The sequence below is a fragment of the Thermobia domestica genome, chromosome 2 (genome assembly GCF_964235325.1).
Source record: "Thermobia domestica chromosome 2, izTheDome1.hap1.1, whole genome shotgun sequence".
Taxonomy (NCBI): domain Eukaryota; kingdom Metazoa; phylum Arthropoda; class Insecta; order Zygentoma; family Lepismatidae; genus Thermobia; species Thermobia domestica.
This window is the reverse complement of record NC_137455.1, coordinates 28986155-29008241: the sequence shown is the minus strand read 5'-3', so window position 1 is coordinate 29008241 and position 22087 is coordinate 28986155. Positions and strand designations below refer to the sequence as shown.

Genomic DNA, 22087 nt, shown 5'->3' with positions numbered 1-22087 from the left:
TCCTTCCTGTCCCCCAATATATAATATAAAGACTTCTAGATCCGCCACTGTTTATTCCCCCCAAAAATGAATAATCTAATTCGCACTCTGACGATATAGAGAGTGGATTCAATGTGTCCTGTGCAAAAAATGGGTGTATGGGTTTTGTAAGGGTGGATCAAAAAATCCTCAACATGCTTGTTACGACTGTGACGTTGACGACTAAGGTTTTTCTTTCCATTGTTACATGTAAAGATAACATACCGATACATATGTAATTATGTTAAAAGTAAAGTAAAAAAATAGAGTAAAAAATAAAGTAGCAATGTAAGTTAAAGCACCGTGTATGTTCAAAGTAAAAGATGTTAAAAGTAAAGCTTTAGAAAAAACTTGTATAGTGGTGTATAATGATGCACCACAACAAAATAAAGATTTCGTGCTTATCAAGTATACAGCATACCGTACTTTACACATGACCGAAACAGTGTTTTATATACTTTACATAAATTCCATGTCAAAATAACTCCATACGTTGAGTAACTTTGACCTTATGCAGCAAATACATAAGATGTCAAAGTAGCCCCACCCCCGGGGCTACTTTGACCGGTATTTCTTAATTTCTTCCCGCCAAAACTTACTTGTAGAAACTTAGGTTTAGTAGTGGATGTGATAGTCTAGATACCTATTGTTATGATGAGAATAGTATCATTCATTGGTTGCAGAAAGTGTCCCGTGTACACATCTAAACTAGTCCAAAACCTGTCAAAGTAGCCCCGTTTTACGGTACTGCAGCTCCTTCTATAAAAGCCGTTGCGCCGATATATATATATATATATATATATATATATATATATATATATATATATATAGGGTGTTTCAAAACAACACCGAGAACGTTTGGGAGGTGATTCCTGACACCAAGATAAGACAAAAAGTATAGACCAACTTTTGTGCACAAATGCTTCCTTTCGGAGTTATAGGCTGCCGAGATTATAGAAAATTGAATTTCAAAGGTCCATAGCTCCAAAACTATGGGACCTACTTAGGAACTAATATGTTCGGTATCCAAAAGTCCATGTTTCAAAATCCTGCGGTACTTCCGCAACAGTTTTCATAGAGGGAGTTTGGTACGGGCATGTAATTTGAAGTACTCACCAACTACTTCTATAAAAATTGTTACGGAAGTACCGAAGGACTCTGAAACATGGATGTTTGGATAGGGCACATACTAGTTCCTAAGTGAAGTCTTGACCCGACTTCGGTAGATCCCATAGTTTTGGAGCTATGGATCTTTAAAGTTCAATTTTTCATGAATTCAGCAGTCTATAACTCCGAAAGGCCTTTGTGCATCCTAGTTGGTCTATGCGTTTCGCCTTATCTTGGTGTGAGAAATCACCTCCCAAACGTTGTCGGTGTTGTTTTGAAACACATATATATTTACCGGGTGTTCAAAACTTCGGGCTATAGGCCAACTTCGTTATGAGTAAAGGTACGAAACAATGGGAACAGGAAAATTGTTGAAAATATAAGGATTTCATTTTAAAATGGTGGAATTTGTCCAATCACACCGGCTGTTTAGGCTCCACATTTCTAAGGTGTCCATGTTAAATGAAAAAAGTAGTTCCCAGTTCAGCAGGTTGTTCGAACGGAACATAAGAAGTGCACACAAAAAATGGTACGATACACGAGCACATTATTGTGTGAAGGAAAGCAGAACTACTTAAATCAATTTCAGAACAATGCTGTATTGTTGTTATGTTGAGTACCCATGGGAATGCATGAAATGAATCAGTGCTTGAGCCCGGGCATGAGCAGCAAATTATTGGTGTTCCTACCGAAACCCTCTATATGAAATTCTTGCTCAAAATGTGATTTATGCTGTTACAGGAATATTTTCATATAAAGGATATTTATACAAAGACACCTATGCAAAATTATTTATTTAAGAGGCAATTACTCCATAAAACAAAATCCGCCATTTGATTTTGTAGTCAAATTGATAATATCATTTTTGCTAAGTATTCTTAAAGACGCACACTGCGGTAACATTGCACACGAAGCAGCTGCACATACCTGTTTGTTTTAGCCTGCCCATTAAGTTTTTCTCTGTTCCATACATACAGTGGTTTGTAAAAGCGCAGCAACGAAACATAGTCCTCATTGACAATAATTATCTCTACCTTAATGAAGTTAGTAAGATAATAGGGTATCGAGCATGCGCAAGTCTTATTGAGAGCAGTGGCGTAGCTAGAATGGAGCAACTGGAGCAGTTGTTCCAAGGGCGCAAGTGCAAAAAAGAAAAAGAAAAGAATAGGAAACACTGTTCCTTAAGCAAATAACGTTTGAAGACATTTGAAAAGGTACGTTATGACTATTAGCAGTTAATTAGTAACAGCCGATACCGATGGCGGATCCAGGAATTTTTGAGGGGGCGCATGTCTGAAAAATAACCTTGAGAAATTTTTCGACATTTCGTTAGCTAACTAAATATGTGGACTGCAGTGCTTCATTATACGTATTTATCTCCGCCCTTCTGGAGGCGGCATTGAGGAAGGCCATGTTGTTCAACATGAGAGAATCCAGAACTATCATGAAGGAAGCTCAGTTTTTATTACCATCTTTTTATCATAGTATTATTTTATTTTATTATTATAGTTATTTTTATAAAATTGGATTAAGAACAGTAAACCATTTTTAATTTAATTTCCTATGAACATAATTCATATTAAGTATGTAGTGATAACTTAGGAAAAAGATAAGTAAAAACTTTAGGTTTCTTAATAAAAATAATTTCGTATACTGTTAATATATCTATAGTATATATATATATATATATATATATATATATATATATATATATATATATATATATATATATATATATATATATATATATCGCAGCAGCTGAAATGCGTGGAGTAGGGGGCGGGTATGAGTAAAAGGATGATCGATCGATCCAGGGCGCAGTAAAACTAGTTACGCCATTGATTGAGGGCATTCAATCCGGGCTCAAGCGAGTTTGAACCTAAGGTAATCTGATGCTCAAATTGGATAAGATAGAGTCTTATCCAATATACTACTCATAACTGAGCTCCGTTTCCAAAATGACTATATCTGGAACGGCCTCTGCTTGATTCTGTCATACCTCATGTAACAGAATCTGTAGTTAGATTGCTAAAATGATATTGCGTAATTTATGTACTTTTATTTCATTTAAGTTTTAATATAAAGGAAATACAACATAATGAAGATAGGAGAATGGCATTCACGTAAAATGAACTCTTTGTGGGAGTTCTCCGCACATTAGAGGCACAATTGTTTGACTACCACTCCTCCCATCTATCGTCGGATCTCTGAACCTTCTGTAATGTCTGAAGAAAAACTTCTACCTTCCAACGTGTTTTGTTGCGCTTGTCTTCTCTGATGTTCCTTTCTTTTCTTCTCATATTTCAACATGCAGCTGTGTTTTATAATAAACAACAGGCAAGGAATGAATGCGAAAAGGAAAAAAAGAAAGATAAAAAAGAAGAAACGAAGAAAGGCATAATAGAAATGGAAACACGTGTGCGTAGTCAGGTGGATGAAACATACTCTGCTCTTACGGAAGGTAAGGCTAACTGTGCCTTGGAGTTACTTTCATGCAGGCACGTAGCCAAGGGGGGGGTCCGGGGGGTCCGGACCCCCCCCCTTCGAGAGTAGGAATGAAAAAAATTAAGGAAGGATGAAACAAAATGAAATGAGAAAAAGAAGGATCAGCGTTAAAAATAAACTACAGGAAGCTTTTGGTTACTTTTTCTTATGGAGAGATTTGTATTACTTGCAATACATGGTGGCGAGGTGAGCGAGATATCCTGGAAGAGTCAGGGAATTTGAAATTTCTAGAAACGTTGCGGAATTCTCAGAATTTCTACTACTAGTCAGGGAGATTTCAAGCTTCCGAAAGCACAGTACCGTTTTGTAACAGCGTGGACATTTTTTATCATATTTTTTCGTCATTGCATCCTTGCAATATCAAACATGTTATTTCAAAAACAATTTTCTACTGCTCCTTTAACCTGTCATTTGAAACAGACAGTAGTTGACGGAATAATAAAAACAAAAATATATATGGAAAGAAAGTTCTGTTAACATTTGATTCAACAGAAAAAGGAACGCAGATATTGTAAAATATTTTACGAGACATTATTGAATATGTACTTTTTATAATAATGAATATGTACTTTTTATAATAGTTGAGGTCATAATGAAAGGAAAATTGTTATATTTGAATAAACAGAGGAAGGATGTAAATATTGTATAATCTTTTTCAATAAGACTTTTTTTTTTATTTTATTCGAGATTTCTTCATAGTTTATTAAAATACTTACCAACATATCCTGACAAACCAATATATATTGATAGTTAAGTAGTTAGATCGATCGAGTTCCTGGGCCTTCAGAATTTCATGTCACGGCCCCCCCCCCCGTCACGAAGTCCTGGCTAAACGAACCAATATATATTCCAGTAAAATTGTTTAGAATTATCGAGCCCCTGGTGTGATGACCACAGTATTTCATGTTACGGACCCCCCCCTTCACGAAATCCTGGCTACGTGCCTGCTTTCATGACGTAGTCAACTCCTAGATGGTAGTAGATTAGGTGAGTTAATGTTGCGGGTGATGGCGGGAGAGAAGTCACTCCGAGGCGTTTGCCATTCCTGCTGTTTATTGATCTCTTTTTCGCCAACAGCCTTCCGTAATGCTGATGCCACTTCGTCTTTCTATTGTTTTCCCGAATGACAAAAGCGTTTTCTGCTCTCACAACTTCTCTGAATGCGATGATTACGCTCTAGCTCTAGGCTTCTTAGAGAGGAACAAAAACTCTCTCTAAAGAATAGGTCTTGAAGAGAAAAAAAAAAAAACACCACAAGTAATGTTAGATTTAACAACCAAAAAAAATGTGTAGAGGAATTTCTTGAAAATAATTACGTGAGGTAATAACCACATGCAAATTTAACGTAGCCTGCTTATTCGTGTAAAGTATATTATGCAGACACAGCTCATAAACATCCTAAAGTTCATGATGGACTACCTGAAATACTTTTGAAATGTCTCCTACGAAAAGTTTTTTTTTTTTTTTTTACGTTGTCAATGGTTTTATTCCCAAATAGCTCCCTCTTTACGGTGTAGATTTAATTAAACTTGCTTTATATATATATATATATATATATATATATATATATATATATATATATATATATATACATATATATATAAATTTCTATACAAACTTTTAGTTGTAAAATTATTACAATAAACAGCGGTATATCAGGCTTTGGTTCTCGAGCGGAAAGATTTTCCACCGACAGTAGCAGATTGTCGTTAGTTCATTAGTATATTTTACCACTATTAATTGAATATCCGAAATTCAGCGGAAATTATCCCATTTCTTACTAAATTACGCCCCCCCTAGGTTAACATTTGTCATTTGTTTCCTCTCTAAAGTTTCAGTGACACACTTTGTGTCATTCCTTCCCCTTCACTTCCTTATGTTCATCTATGTAATAATGTACACTCATGTCCAAAATTATTGTCGCACGTCTATAAATATGTTGTTGTAGGAGTATAATTTGATAACAAATTCGCCTCGGCATTTCTTATAATGTTAGTATGTGTATAATCGGCAAACACATGAATGTGGCAAATTTTAATGTCAAAAGAGCAGTAAATAAGAACAATAAAACGAAAATAAAATTTTCTTGTTCATTTAGCAACATTTTATTTTACTGATTATAATTTTCGTATTTATAATTCTTTCCCTATGAAATTTACCACAAATATACATTTCCCGATTATACTCATAGTATCAGTATTAAAAGTACACTGGAAAATCATTATCAAATTATATTCTTACAAGAAGGCAGTTGTAGATATGCGACAATAATTTTGGACATGAGTGTACATCTAAGCCCAGAGAATTAGTTAAAGTGTTAAATCCAACTATTATCACCAACCTCAGAAACTCATTATGAAATGGACTCAGGATTAAGGAAACCAGGCGCTCCGAGTCCGATTTATACGTATAGTTATACGGTTAGGATACGTGCGTCCCATCCAAGGAGAGCAGAAGATCAGTGGTTGAATTCAACCGTTTTCAGTTTCAACATTTATATCCATTCAAACTTAAGTGTTAATATAGTTCCTTTCTCTTTCTGTTCAATTTCTTCTATAATCAGTTCAATATCTGAAGACAAAATTCCCTCTCCATGAGCAATATTCTATCAAAACTAGAAGAGGTTGAAATTTTCGGTACTTCTGATCACAATAATTATATTCATAGAAGAAAAGCGGTAGGAGATATCGAGGCGCTTTTTTAAAAAAATCGATTCAGCGTTCAGATAATATATTGCATTTCTTCCGTCAGCTCATTATAAAAAGAGAAAATCATACAAATCAACCGTTTTCGACTTGAACGTCCATCTGCATCGAACACAGACGGCAATAGTTAGCTACAAGCTATTGTTTGAGAATCAACTCAAGAAAGGATATCTTCTCGAACCATGAAAGAGGAAGTGGTAAACTCTTATTAGTATTTCCGGTTATAACACTGATGATTACACACACATACACATACACACACACACAAAAAAAAAAAAAATGGAAATAGATATTTACAGCCGTTACTTTTTTCGGTAAAGGAATGATACTGTTTGATCACTGTATTAATCTACTAGAAGCGAAAGTGCTAAAAAAAAAAAAAAAAAAAAAAAAAAAAAAAAAAAAAAAAAGTTGCTAGTACAACCGGTTTCTTGTTAATCGCATTGAAGAAAAACGATAATATATAGCGACAACCTGTTTCGAATTGACTCAACGTCTTAGGAATAGGTTCCATTTCTTCATTAACTGTCTATTCAAACTGCAAGTGATATAAATAAAAAAAAAATCTCCAGTTTTAATTTTATTTGGCATAGAACAAAAAAAGGTTTAATTGTAATCGATTCCACAAAATTTTTGTGAGACAATGCAAGAAACTGTCTTTGTTATGCAATCAGCGAGATTAACATACTTAATATATGTTGCAGCCGAAAGTCGTAGATCTGTTTCAACATTGCAATCCGCAAAGCTTGGAAGTACTAGTATAAATTGTATAAAGAAACACACAATTATATAAAGAAACTGAATTGTTTATCCATTATGATTAACGTTAAAACAAGAAGTGTAATCTGTTCTACTTTTGGTTTAAAAGGAGGGTTAAAACAGAAGATTGTATCTATTTTTAAAACGCTTAATCAATTCCGCTTTCAAAGAAACAGCTTCTCGTCAGGCTTCCAACTCTATAGAGATCAATATTCAAATCGGAAGTAGTAATGGATTTCAATCACTTCCGGTTTTAGTAAAAGTTAAGGGTGGAGATGACATGTGTTCTTTGGAGGCATAATCGATTGCAGGAGACATTCTTCTACACATTGCAGTTTATATCAATATTAATCATCGTTAAAAACAGAAATTGTTTATACCTGACGCTTCCAGTTTCAATAACACGTCCATGAAGGAACCCGAACCCTGATATTTGACCCTCTTCATCCTGAAAAAAAATTATGGTGGTCCATCAAGAAGTTGTTGAGATATTTTGTGTCCTGCATGGGCATATAAGGATAAGATATAAAGTACGTAAACCAAACTGTCTTAAAAGCACAGCTAGGTATCTTTTACCGACCCTTCTCTGATATATATTGACAGACATACGAACGCAGAGAATAATTCTTTACAACTTCTCAGACTTATACAAACAGGGTGGCCCAAAAGTAGATATACAGTCCTACAAAGTATGACATTTTAGTTTATTAAGATAATTAGTTTATTTGGTTCTTATTGTTTCAAGCTTAAGCTATGAGTGAAAAGAGATTAAAAACAAATAATAAGGAAACTGTAGGTTACTGCTTGTATGGATAACAATAAGTAAAATATATAAAATGACATGAATTGGTCAGTACGAGACTGTATACCTAGTTTTGGGCCTCCCTGTATTATAATTTAAAAGCATAAAAAAAGTAATATTTCAAATTTTGAACTATTTGGGCGAAAGTCTTTCTTTTTACTGGGGATCTGTCGAACTTATTTCTCCATATTTCAAAGATGAACCCTATTCATATAGGATGAAGTTATTCACTGTAATATTTTTCAACAAAATTGGTAAACATAGTGGTCCATTGTTTTAAAACACAATGTAGGGTAACATAAGAAATACGTATCTTATTATTAAAACTAGGAGAATAATTTGTAGGCTGTAAATAGTAAGGAGTAGTGGAAAAATCTTGTTCCCTTTTAAATAACTTAATTGCATCAGCAAAAGGCTGAGGACATCTACAAATTCCTACCTTATTTGGCCCTCGTCGAATTTGCATATGTCCTAGAGCCTTTCGCTCAAGTTAAATAGAATTGTTGGTTGATCATGAAGTCCCTTAGAATAAAACCCCTTCAAAAATGGCACACCACATAATGCCAAATTAGCTGCAATTAAACATGACACAGTAAGAGGTAGTTATCTTACAAGTGCTCCTATACAGCGAATATCCTATGCATCTCTCACACCATGAATAATTACCCCTGCACACAAGAAAGTAAATAGAGCGTAGAATAACATAAGCATACAGGAAGTATCAATCTGGTTCAATAAGAACAGATGTTACTAAATGATTAGCGGAAGTAAAGTTTTCTAGTTCTCCTATTATTAAAGTTACTGGAACCTATTTTAATATAAATAATTTTAGTTAATTTTATTCGTATTCTTCGAGTTATTCTTTGCTGCTTTTTTAAAACAACGATGGATTAGCACTAAAGTTAATGAAATTTAATAAGTTAATGGACAATCTTAAATTTAATTAACATTGTAAAATTTGAAATGAAATTTCTACTATTGATTCTCAGGATTATGCCCTTTTGACTAGAGAATTTTTTATTTGACGTTTAATGTTCCTTTCAGCAGCGAGGCTATATAAGACGGGTTGTACTGATTAACGTGGAACACAAACCACATGATCGAACCTGGGTATCCCACGGAAAAGGCGCGTACGCTAAACGCTTAGCCACGTATAAAGGAAACGGATGGGTTAATGAAAATGAATGTTGTGAAAAGGAATTGGTGGAATGAGGGAGTAGGAGGAAATGGGAGATCCCAAAGATATGGTACTGTTCACCGTATCCTTTGGGATCGAACCAGTTACCTTTAATATCACAGATTAGCACGTAGCTACCCCCTGAGCCACGATGTTTATTTCAATGAGCACTTTGTTAAAATATGAATGTATTCTAACATCATGACCTACTTGGACTTTATGGTTACAATAAATAATATTTAGTATGCACATACTAATATACTTTATCCTATTTCACTACATGTTATCTATAACAACCGCATAAAACACAGGGTAGAAAGTATATAGAAACAAATAAAAACAAAATAGTCACTCCTTTAAAATAAAAATAAATAACGACCCTTGTGTGTTCTTTCTGTTGCAGCTGGTGATTAAAGAGATGAATCGACTGGGGATGATGGTGGATCTGTCCCACGTTTCAGTTCGCACCGTGATTGATGCATTGCATGTGACAAGAGCTCCAGTCATATTTTCTCATTCCTCGGCGCATGCGCTCTGTAACAGCTCCAGAAACGTTCCTGACCACATTCTTCGAATGGTGGTAAGTTTTCAAGTCTATAACTGGTTCTTTATATTATTTATAAACAAAAATATTTTATGTTTTACTACTACAATAAATAACAATGACTAGCTTCTCTCATCTGCAAATGAAGTGAGATACCAGTATTGTCACATAATTTTGTAGGTAGATCATTAATGGGCAAACTACGGCCCGCGGGCCAGTTGCGATGGAAGGTTTTACCTTGGCTGCAATATGCTTACTAAACCGAAAAATGGAAACGAGAATCGTATTATTTCGAAAGATTTTCATTGGAATCAAAATAATAGATGAGCATTTAATTAACTTTACTTCTAAGAATAAGTCAATCCCAGTTTTTATCCACATAATGACAAACTAATATTAACAGGGTTCAGTACTTCAAGAGCTTTGTAAAATATGTCGTTTTTTTAAAAAACAATAAATTATATTGGCCCGCCTAATATTTCTCTCTCTCTATTTCTTTGGCTCTATCCTAAAAAGGTATGCCCATTAATGAAATAGATAAAGATATGCATTTATAAAAGTAACCAAGATGTTCTGTCGCTTTATTGGAGGTCTGTGTTCAGTCGGCCTTCAAACCATGAGTTGAATGTGAATGTAGATAAGCTGGTCAGTTGTTGGTGTGAGTATAGTCAACTTACTACCTGGATATGGCAGTTCAGTTACACCGTGAACTTGCGTAAGGACAGAGTGAACATGGGCGTGTATGCCATACGATTTCAAAGTGGGGTCAAAAATCGCTGCATCGGGGAGGAAGATATGCCAGGCGTTTGGTGACGGTGTCGTGATAATGTGGATAGTGCTCCTGTGGTTAAGGACGGTAACAAGTTTAAGGGCCTTGAGTAAACACTCGAAGACGCACCACGTACCGGAAGACCAACACATGTACAAAACAAAGATCTTCAAGCAGCAATTGAGGCGAACAGTATCCAGACATGTGCGAAACTGGGACTACTATTGCATCCGCCATACTACTCTGACATTTCACCGTCCGATTATCACCTGTTCCATTCCTTGGACAATCACCTTAGAGGGCACCAGTTCAAATCCCTAATAGAGGTGCAAAATACACTTGATACTTTCTTCCCTTCACAGCCCACCAAGTTCTACCGCGATGGAATCCAAGACCTTTCAGGACGTTGACAGGTCATCGATGCTGAGGGGGACTATATTTGATCTTCCAGGTACGTCTTAGGTGTCGTATCGATATTCGATGGTGGTGGGTGAGAAAGCGACAGAACTTTCTTGACTGCCTTTATAAAAGTATAATCACCTTATAAAGTCCAATAAGGTCAGATATATTTCACTTGTGGCAGTCCAAGATATGTTCTGTGTATTTCATAAGCAAACCAGTGTTACTTCACGATGAACATTAATGTTGTATGTTATTTCTATTGTGTCGGTCCTACTAAGAGAAGAATCATCCATATATCGATTCGACCTAGCTCTTAAGACAAAATAGCAATACTTTTTCCGTCACTAAAAAAGTTCGTAGAAATGATGCTGATTTGTACGGATGTCTGACCTAAAAGTCAGGAATAATTCTGATGGTAAGAATGACTCTGATGTTGCAATTGTAACAGTTCCCCTCTCAGACTGAGGATTGTGGGGAACCATATCTAAAGAGCAGATGAAACAAAGTACGTTCCGCCCTTCCCACTGATTGAGCACATTTGGTGCACAGGGTCCCAGGTTCGATTTCCGGTGGGAAAATATTTTGATCGCATAACGATGGTTCGGTTTCAACCTTAAAGTTTATTTCTACGTTTCACATAGATTCAGTGCTCAAAACGGAAGCTAAACTAAAGAGATACACAAAATGCGTTCTTTGGATTTTGTATGGTACAATTATTCAAGTGTCAAAAACTGCTCCAGTAGGTTTTACGAAGTGAAAATACTATAGGAGAGTTACAGAAAAAATAACTTAATTATTTTAGACTATTGAAAGAAGTGGGAAACGAAATTGCGCCTCTGTCAGTACATGGACCTAAATAGTGTCATCTCTGTTAGGTAATTCTATGTTAGCTGTAGTGGAATTGAAGTAAACATGATTTTTCGATTTTAGAAACATTTGAATGAAAGTTCCAGGGAGCTCACAGGCGGTGCACGGGAAAAGCTCTGCTTTATTATTAATAATTTATTATTATTATTATTATTATTATTATTATTATTATTATTATTATTATTATTATTATTATTATTATTATTATTATTATGACATACTGAAAACAGTGCCGTATTCAGTCATTCTCACATAGTATTTCTTCAAAGCATGTTTATGGGGGACACTGCTCCCAGGAGCTCTGAGAGGACCCCCGGTGGACAGCAAAATAATACGTCTATAATATAATAATAAATAGAATAGTACCAGCAGTGCCCCCCCCCAGGATATTAAGAGTATCCCCCAGGAACTTTTTTTTCTGAAAGAATGACTGTTCTCATATACCAACTAGCTAGTAATTGACCTATAGGCTATTTCAGTGGTCATCGTTGCAAATTTTTAGTTATTTGTCATAAGTTGATACTAAATTCTTTTTTCATTATCGAAACTTTCTTTTAAGCAGTCAATGAAAACAAATTAAAGTATTTTTTTTCTATTTTACTATTACTTCTGGTTGCAGTAGTGTTTACTTACGTAATCAGAACACACATCACAATTATATTTTCACTGCTTACTTACGTGTCATGTCTAATAACAGTTAGAGGATATGGGCATTCCGCTTTTCAATTACTATTAGAAAAGCATAATTTTTTATAGGTTCCGATCATTCCACTTTCCAGTTGCTAATAGAAAACACATAATTAATTAAAGGTTCAGGTCATTCCTCTTTTCAGTTACTAATGTAAAAAAAAAAAATAATTAATTAGAGGTTCCGGGCATCCCACATTTTCAATTGCTGTCCTAATATAAAAACATAACTGATTAGAGATTCAAGGCATTCCGCTTTTCAATTGCAAATAGAAAACCATTATTAATTTCAATGTAGGTATTCTTTTTTCAATTGCTAATGAAAAAGATAATTAATTTGAAGTTTCGGGCATTAAGTTTTCCAATTGCTACTAACAGAGAAGCATAATTAATTATAGGATCCGGGCATTGTATCTTTCAATTGCTAATAGATAAGCATAATTAATTAGAGAGTTCGGGCATCCGCTTTCCAATCACTAATAGAAACGAAATAATGAATTAAATAAAGGCTTCGTGTGTTCCGCTTTTTTTCAATTACTAATAAAAAATAATTAATTTGAATGTTTCCTAATTAATTAAAAAAGGAACTTAAATATCACATCTCTTCTATACCAATTAGAGCTTGAATATTTTCCATAGGTACATAATCCAGACGAAGATAATACATTTTCTGATAGTTATTGATTTACTGTGAAGTCAAGTTGTTATTTGAGCACTTGCTGGTTTTACAACCCGTTCCTCACAGAAGTGTAATTAGTTTTAGACGACTAGGTGTTCTGTTAATATTTTACCAGCAGTTTCAGCATTTCTTCTTTATGTAAGAAAACTAACGAGACTATTGGCTTCCACAACAGAATTAAAATATTGAATAAATGCTAATAACTAAAAAAAGGAAGAAATAGAAAATGCACTTAAAACGAGAAAATGAGGAGTGAGTATGGTCTGTGTGCAGCAACATGATCATCACAATCATATCTGGTGCTATCGGAGCATTAGACTAGGCGACACCTGCATTTGGCATCAGGTATTATGATGTGAGGTTTCATTACATTCCGTAACCATTCGTGCCTACTACGCATTGATAAATAATTAACCAGCCACGGCACATTGATGAGCTGTTGGCACAGGTTGTGGTCTCCTTAGTGCAGGTCCTGTTAGGGACTACATTCCAGCAGAATAACACAAATCTTTATGTTGCATGTACTTTTGTACACTGTTTGGCCGGTACGTGCCCTCGATCTCTCGCCGATTGAGCACCTGCTGGTCTATGGTTGCACAATGTCTTTCGTACCTACGAACTTCGCTAGCTAAAGTTAAGACCAGTAGACATGGCGCTGGTCTACTGGTCCAAGAGACATGGCGCTTCTGCCCAGAAGACAATTTAAAGTCTCATACTCTTATTTCTTCGCTTTGTTACAGCATTTTGACTGCCTTTCTTGATGCCAGAGGATACTGACTGTTGCCAGATCTGGTCTCACCATGTTGTCTTTCGTCGCACAGGGCGGTAGATATAATCATTTGCTAGTTGGTCTCTGGCTGTCACCTTTCGCGCTGCTATCTTGTGTCCTTCTTGGTTTTACATTTTTAATTGCAAAGAATGTGTATGTAACCCTATGTTCTCAGCCTTCGGAAGAGCGCCTAACGTTGTTAGTCTAAGTCTTGCCTCTTCAATTAGCGCCCCTCCCAAAATACTTTTTCCTTTCAGTTAATTTTCTACATTTCTGTGAATAAGACAATGTCACTTAATTGCCAAACAAAATATATTTATAGTTTCGTTAGTGTATTTTATAAAACTACTGCTTTTAAAAATTTCTAATGCTTACTATTTAATTTATATGCATTATTTTGTTATTGTTGATATGATAATATGAAAATACTGTAAATTTATTTTTATCTTTTGTAGGCAGAGAACGGAGGAATTATAATGGTGGCCTTTTTTAATTACTTTGTCAGCTGCAACGAATCGGCGACTATACATGACGTTGTAGGTAAGCAAATTTCCAATACACCATATTTATATTTAATTTATATTTAGTTCAGTTTTACTCGCATTCAGAAGTAAGTTTTATTCATAATTTAGCGGCTTGGGTCATCATAATAGTACACCACCTTTTCTAAATTTCGAGAAAACAGGAAAATGATATTAATCATTTCCATGCAATTGACTGTAATGGAATATAACAAACAAGCTTCCACTGCATTCTGGAGGTATATTTCGGGAATAGACGTACCTACATACTTTTCTGTGGTGCGATCACAACTTATTCCATATAATAGTTTAACAGGAAGTGGCGCTTACCATTATAATCGTCCCAGGTCTCTATTTTACTAAAGGCATTAACCAAACCGTTCAGTAAATGCTTATCCTAGTACTTACACGTATAGGTAAAACATCAGCAAACGGACGAATCATTCATACAATTTAAAAAAAAAAAAAAAAAAAAAACAGACGAAATACACTCTATTTTAAACGTGTGCTGTAATTCAGGAAGAACATACAATTCAATGACGAAATAAAATGAAACTGACGTGGAAAAACAGTTGGAGAGCAGGTTTGCTAGTCTACAGGCTGGCATGCAAGCGTTTATTGTACAAAGTTTTAAAAATGGATTCTGGTGGTAGAGCAACGATTCTCTGTACTAATTCAGGCTCCATTTTAAATTATGTACCCTGTCCTTTGTAACAGAAATGCTAATAGAAGATATTGTATTAGTTCAAAACAATCAATATATTAAGCAAATTAAAATCCAACACGAGGGTGGAGGAGCAATGAAAACAATGCGATATTAGTAGTGACTTGGACCAACAAGGAACATCTTTATGTTATTTGCATTTTTTTAAAATGTAAACCTTGGAACTTCATGTGATAATGAAAGGTGATGATTACCTTTCGCTAGTCTCATGACAGATTGCTCCACATTAGTGAATGCCTGCATGCAATACTGCCATTTTTAAACTGCAACAGGCTTCCTCGCGTTACTTTTCAACTTTGTATTGCTACCTTTCGGTCATTCCTTAATCTACATCTGTCGCTGTTACAAACTTTCAATAATATTACGTTCTTTTCTCAATTTTACAATAATGCATTTGTTGAGAGGCTCCAAGCAAATGCGCAAATGTATTTTAAAGAGGTGAATGTTACACCTCCTACAGCCAAATGTCAGTATTCACCATAGTACATTAGTTTCCCTTAACAGACAATTAGATGAATTGTGTTGGGCAACTAGAAATGTGGCTTCCTGGTTGGATGATTAGCATACGTGCCATCGGCACTGGAGACCTCGGTTGGATTTTCGGGAGTAACTCATGTGGTTTGGATCCTAGCTTAACTTCTACTACTACTAACTGCTACTAGGGACGTATGTCCAGTCAACTGGAATTTTAAGAGACAAAAATTCCAGTTGACTGGACATAAAAGCAGTGTTTGTAGGTTTTCTTAAGAAAATTTCCCTCAAGTGACACAAAATTTTCCCTTCTCTTATCAAATTTTTTCTAGTTTGTTGAGTGTCCAATTCTTATGACAAAGGAAGGACCAACCATGTTTGTTTTATTTATTTGTTTTATGCTTCTGTTGTGTTTACTTTTTGCTTATTTTTTTTTTGTTGCAAAAATGATCTTTTCAGTTAATGTCGCACGATTATGCCAGTTAAGTTAAGAAAGACGATGAGAAAGCAAGTGAATGATGATGGATCAACTGGTAGAATCATAATGTAGTAGGAAACAGGAGTACCCCGAGAAAACCCATGGACACCACGTTGGCCACCTCAAATTTACTCGGCCGGGGATTGAACCATGGACCCCACACACTAGAGATAGCCGCTCTACCACTGAGCTACCGTTAGACCTACATTATTTCCACAAAAAAATACACCCAGTCAACAACGGGTAAAATTATGCTACTTTGAACATACACACACAATCTATTGTTATTATGTTGGTTTATTTCTGAAGAACAAAGAAAAATTTAACCTTTTATATTGGCCAATTAGTCAGCGCGAGAATTTCCCTGGATTTTCACGTTTCATTGAAAAATTTTCCTTTTCTCTTTCTTAAGTGGTTAGCGTACGACCGTGGGAGACCCGGTTCGATTCCCGGCGGGAGCTCATGTGGTTCGAATTCCAAGTTACTCAGTAGGTGCACGTCTCATATACCCTCACTGCTGAACGGGACGCTAAACTGCAATCAACTCCACTCTTTTCTCTTTTTGTTAAATTAACCTCGAAATTTCCCTAGATTAGGGAAATTTCCCTCAAACTATGAACATTGTATAAAAGACAAACTCTGGCAGAATAAAAACAGTCACCCTCTACAAGTTTCAAATGAAGTTTGTTGCCATCTATCGGAGAGATTTGTAATTTCTATTACCTTTGTCTCTAGTAGAAAATGGAATATGGATAGTACAGTTAAAGTTGCCGTTACCCGTGAAGCAGATAACGAACTGAGTCCAATAACGAACACACCCGAGATAATCAGGGTAGGGACATGCCGAAGATACCTCGCGATCGAGGTCGAGGTTTAAGTCGCGGCACAAACACATTGATTCAAATGGCTAAGCGCATGCCGAAGATTACGCTACATCGCGACCTAGAGGTTGACCGCAAGGGTGAATTAGTGGTCGCAATGATGAACAACTGAGTTTGTTTTTACATTGATGTTCAGCGGAAGCATCGCTGTGGATAGTGTACTCATTGGCTCTCCCTGAAGCGCTGCACGAAATGAAGTCTTTGTTTAGAATTTCGTCTGCGGAGAATTGTGTATGTCTATGCTCGAGAGGTTTTGCTGCACTGTTATATTTGATTAAGTAAGACATAATAGAAGTAATGATGAATGTCCAGCAAAAATGAATTGAAAAACAAACAATACCATAATAGGCACGTTTTAAATAGAGAATGGAAGAAAATAGCAACTGAAATGGGAATGTCAGATAAGTTTTTTTTTTTGAGAATTATACTATAGCTTATTATTATTAATAGCTATATAAGGCAATGGCGGTCACAGCGAGAGCGCTTTCGAACTGAAGTTCGTAAATTGTAGAATTGTTAACATATCTAAGCATAGATACTGTTAACATAACTATGCTTAAAAACTGCACGCCCCCTCCCAAATTCCGAGATTAATGAAAACAGTTTCTTCTAAATGTGTTATTGATATAAGGTAAACAAATACCTGTAAAGACAGGTACGTATCCATAGGGACGAAACGTCGAATAATGGAATTGCAATGCCGAAACTTCATTTGCTGCAGTTAATTCCCCCTCCACCTCGAAACCCGAAGACATACCTGATTTGTTTATTTATTTATTAAATTTTACTGGGAAACGATTCCTCGCCTGAGGGCTGAAAGAGGGCATTTCTTCACGGAAAATTGAATAAAAGGTAAAAGTTTTTTATTTAAAATATTGATAGAGATGAATCAAGAGGTGAGACTCAAATACTTTTGCGAAACAAGAGACGATACTTTGGCATTTCTCATATCTCGTCTCCTGTCCATCACTATTTATAAACTGTTTGCTCCTTTCAATTTCAAAATGTGGTTTTGCAGGGATTTTTATGCACTGACGGATAACTTCACATGCGCCACAGCAACGTGTCTCCTTAAACTGAGAACTTAACAGCAAGCCTGCGACCTCCTCACTGTGTGCCCTTCATCCATCGCGACCTAGAAATCGAGGTAGAGACCGCGACTTAAACCTCGACCTCGTTCGAGGTATCTTCGTCATGTGCCTATCCTTACGCTACTTCTCTATTGCAAGAAGCAGAATAAAAAAAAAATCACTTTGGTTCAAAACGTATAGTGTGAACTAACGGATGAACATATGTCATCGGTCACCGTTACTCGTTAAGATGTTAATGAATTGACTCAGTTAACGAACTCGGAAGCGAGAAAGTAGCTCTAGCTATTTATTCTGCAAAAAGAATTTAGGAACTAGCTTCGATTCAGGGGTTATCAAATGGAGTAATGGGCAGAAGTAGTTATGTACATACTTACTAACGTTACAATACTAGAAGTCACACCTGCGAGACCCTAATGAACTAAACAATTGCGCATGTTTTTATCTATCTACCCTACGGAGCTCGTTTAAACAGCCGACATTTTATGGACACATAAGCATATTAAACCGATAAATTTGACTGTTGGTTGTGTTCGATCCTTTACATTTTATTTCTTTTTTTAAAGAATTAAAGTCAAAATTGAATTATTTAACCGCTGCTGTTTAGGTTGTTCCAAGTACACTATTAGGTTCGGGTAGGATGAAAATTGAATTACGTCATTCTACCTGTTTCAAGTTTGCTTTTTCTGTAAATATAAATTTCCACTTGTCCTGGTTTCGACGTACTTCCATTTTTTTACTAAGTAACCTATTGGTATTTAATTATAGATTTAATTTTCGAACAAAATAAAACGAAAAGGGCATCTTTATTATCATCCCCTGTCTCTTTCCTAGGTTATATCAAAGAGCTTCTTACCCATAGTAGCTCTTTCAGCAAAGTCTGCTTTGTCCAACTTTTCGTGCATTAAGTTTCGATCAACGATTTTTGGGAACTACACTACTGTCGCAACGTCGACATCGGCAACATTGTAAATTCTATCAGAAGTAAAATTTCCAGATTAAAATGAAGGGTCTTCTCACAATTTTCGAAAACTCCTTGCACATTGGCCATCTTAAATGCAGTGTCTCTTACGGTCGGTTCTCTTTTTTTCGTAACGTGAGAATATCCTTTTAGTTTTGTTTACATCACATGTTTTGTACACACAAGCAATTCAGTTTCTTTGCATAATTGTGTACGATTTTATATAACAGAACATAAATCTACCCATACTTCAATTTGAAGATTTGGTCACATAGACTACTAACACCGACTTCCACTCTTCTTGTAAACCTTGGTGACTCGCCCTTTTTAACTTTTTGTATGTATGTAATCCTAACTATATATAAAACTACATGAGCTGACATAAATTATTGAGCAGCTCTTGTATTGCTACAATATTTAAATTTGGCATGCTTGTAGCTTTCCGAAATTAACCCACAGAAAAATTGCCAAAAGTGAATATTTTTAATTTTTAGAGGGTCTAAAGAGGGGATGAAGAATTTCCTTATGTTATTTAAATGGGCCGTTTGTTGGACCTATAATCTCATGTTTTAGCTGTTTAGAATTGGAATAAAAACTTGAAATTTGGGATGCTTGTACGTTTTCGTTTGCGTTACCTAAGTGAATCATCAGAAATAAAAATTTTCATCCGTAAAGTGGTTTTATGGGGAACTGAAAAATCTTTCCCATGTTATTTGTATGGGGCGTCTTCTAGACCCGAAAATGTTTAAGCACTTCCGGCAGGATTAGAATGATGAAATTTGGTATGATTGTAGCCTTTGAGGACTAACCGACAGGAAAATTACCAAAAGGGAAAATTTTAAATTTTTTAGGAGTCTAAAGGGGTATGAGGGAATTCCCATGCTATTTAAATGGGCGTTTTCTTGGGATACAAAATCTTATATTTTAGATAGTTAAAATAGGAGAAGAAACGATAGAATTGTTGGTTCAAGAGGTGCAAGGCCGTAGGCCAAGCAAAGACAATGTGTGGGGGGCGAATCCCCGGAAGGGAAGATTCAGAAAATATGAAGAGCAAGTTTACGAAATTCACTGTTGATGCGAAGACCGATAGATAATAAATACGAGGCCGAGCAGGGTCTGGGTACGGAGCCCCGAGCTAACCAAAGACTAGTATGATTATAAAACGTTGCGTGTCTTAGATTATACTTGTATAGTGTGCCCTCATTGATAGTTTTTTACTGCTCCCATTTTTTGTTCCTTTGATATTCTTGCAGATAAACACAGTGATACCTTGGAATACCAATATAAACCGCACAAGAACTCTGTTCAAGTTGCAAATGTTTGAATTTCAAGACAAGATTTTCCGTTTAAAATCATAGAAACTGGATTAATTCGTTTCTATCACCCACGAACTCCAATGATTTTAACAGTAAATATACAAGATTCCAAGAGCGCTGATCCTGGGGAAGCCGAGGGGGTATTTGTAAATTTACAATATTTGACATAATTTGAATACAATTTGTCTTAAAATCCTCATATATGCTTTCTGCATCTGAATGCCCTCTCCCCCCAAATTTACAGAGAAATCGGCGCCCTTGCTAGATTCTAATGTAAAATATTAGCAAATAATACCAATACATGAATAAAAATGAAATGTCATGCACATAGCTAATACACTATACAACAAAATAGCACAACAGATATGAAAGGCATTGGGTTAGCTGCAAAAAACAGCATACAAAATATTTTTACTCCAGCTTCGGAAATAAAATAAACGACACACTGCATGGGCGCGAAGGGGAAACGTACGCAAAAACGAAATACGTATTGGATGTTCGAATACAAAACAGCGTTTGTGTCCCGACGTAACATTTGCTTGGGTTTTTCTTTCCTATTCCAACTTGTCCGAATTATTGTGTTCGGATTCGAGGATCAATACTGTATAGTTTTATCATCTTCAAATGTGCCCCTCCCAGGATTGTTCAAATATGCCCCATCACATAGCTTTGGAAAATTTTGAATGTTACTGGCAAACAGAAATACGTAATCAGGTTTCAGCATAATCGTAAGATAGACCAATGATTAGCTACCAGTAATGTATATAAACAAATTTACCTCCTACTCAGGTGTAGTTCCCTTATAACTCCGTTCCCAAAATGTGGCACGTGTAACCGTATTTCCTGTATGTCAATATATGAGAGATCAGCAACGTAACTTAGATTTTTTTCTAGGGAGGGGGGCAAGCATTAATATTTGGGTCCCCTAGAAAATTTTTTGGGCTCCTCTCAAAATTCGAAAATAGGTTCCTTCTTTTCATCTTTCTCTTATTCTTTGTGGGCCCCCGGAGTCTGTGTTCCCTCCCGTGGGCCCGTTTTATACATGGAAAATTAGTTAATGGGACAATACTAACGTCTCAAACCCATACGAATAAATAGTATTCCTTGGGCCTCTAATAGTAGACATTTTTTTACTAAAATGGGCCCACGACTGTTTTATTTTATTTACCTTTTATGTGCTGTTTTGTTTATGTAATGTAATGAATCTGTTTGATGCTTCATTTATAATTTTATGTTTGTATCGTATATGGAATAAAAAAAAATTGTCCCAAAGTGCCCCCTTGAAACGGCGGCGATGTTCTCTGAGGCGAGGCAGTTGCCCCCTACCCCACACAAGTTACGACCCTGTAGAGAATATGAATATTGACTACGTACGAGGTTTCGATAGTGTTGCTGGCTACTGTCGCTGTACGTAACTACGAAAGACTCCGTCTCTCGTGAAATTTCTGTGCTGTTCAATTGTGTTTCGCTCTTCCCTCTCTTCCGGAACAAATGGAAGTTCCTTGTGGCCACGTGGTTAGTGTACGCTTCATGGACGCGGAGAACGCAAATTCAATTCCCGATGGACCTCATGTGGTTCTACGTTAAGCTGTAGGTCGAAGTTTCATACAGCCTCTCTGCTGAAACGGGCTCTAAATTTGAATCTACATTCTGGTATGATAATGCTTTAGTGTAATCACCGTATTCCTGTGGTATTGTACTGTCAGTTCCTTGTCAAATTATCACCTCTGTCATAATGAGGGATCTATAAGGTAAAAACTGTGGGAAGGAGTGGCCAGAGCCCATATTATGATAGGTATATCGCAAGTTTACTATAGACTTTCAAAAATATATAAATCACAGCTTAAATTATTTTTG

The 22087-nt window shown here is 35.9% G+C and overlaps 1 protein-coding gene across 1 annotated transcript in view; it reads left to right on the top strand.

The window, feature by feature from the left end:
- Positions 1-22087, top strand: part of LOC145671304 (dipeptidase 1-like) — a 418780-nt gene that overhangs the window by 368749 nt on the left and 27944 nt on the right. Inside the window, exons 8-9 of the mRNA XM_081740278.1 lie at positions 9477-9653; positions 14246-14330. Of these exons, the coding sequence (XP_081596404.1) occupies positions 9477-9653; positions 14246-14330 (262 nt within the window). The remainder of the gene's footprint in view (positions 1-9476; positions 9654-14245; positions 14331-22087) is intronic.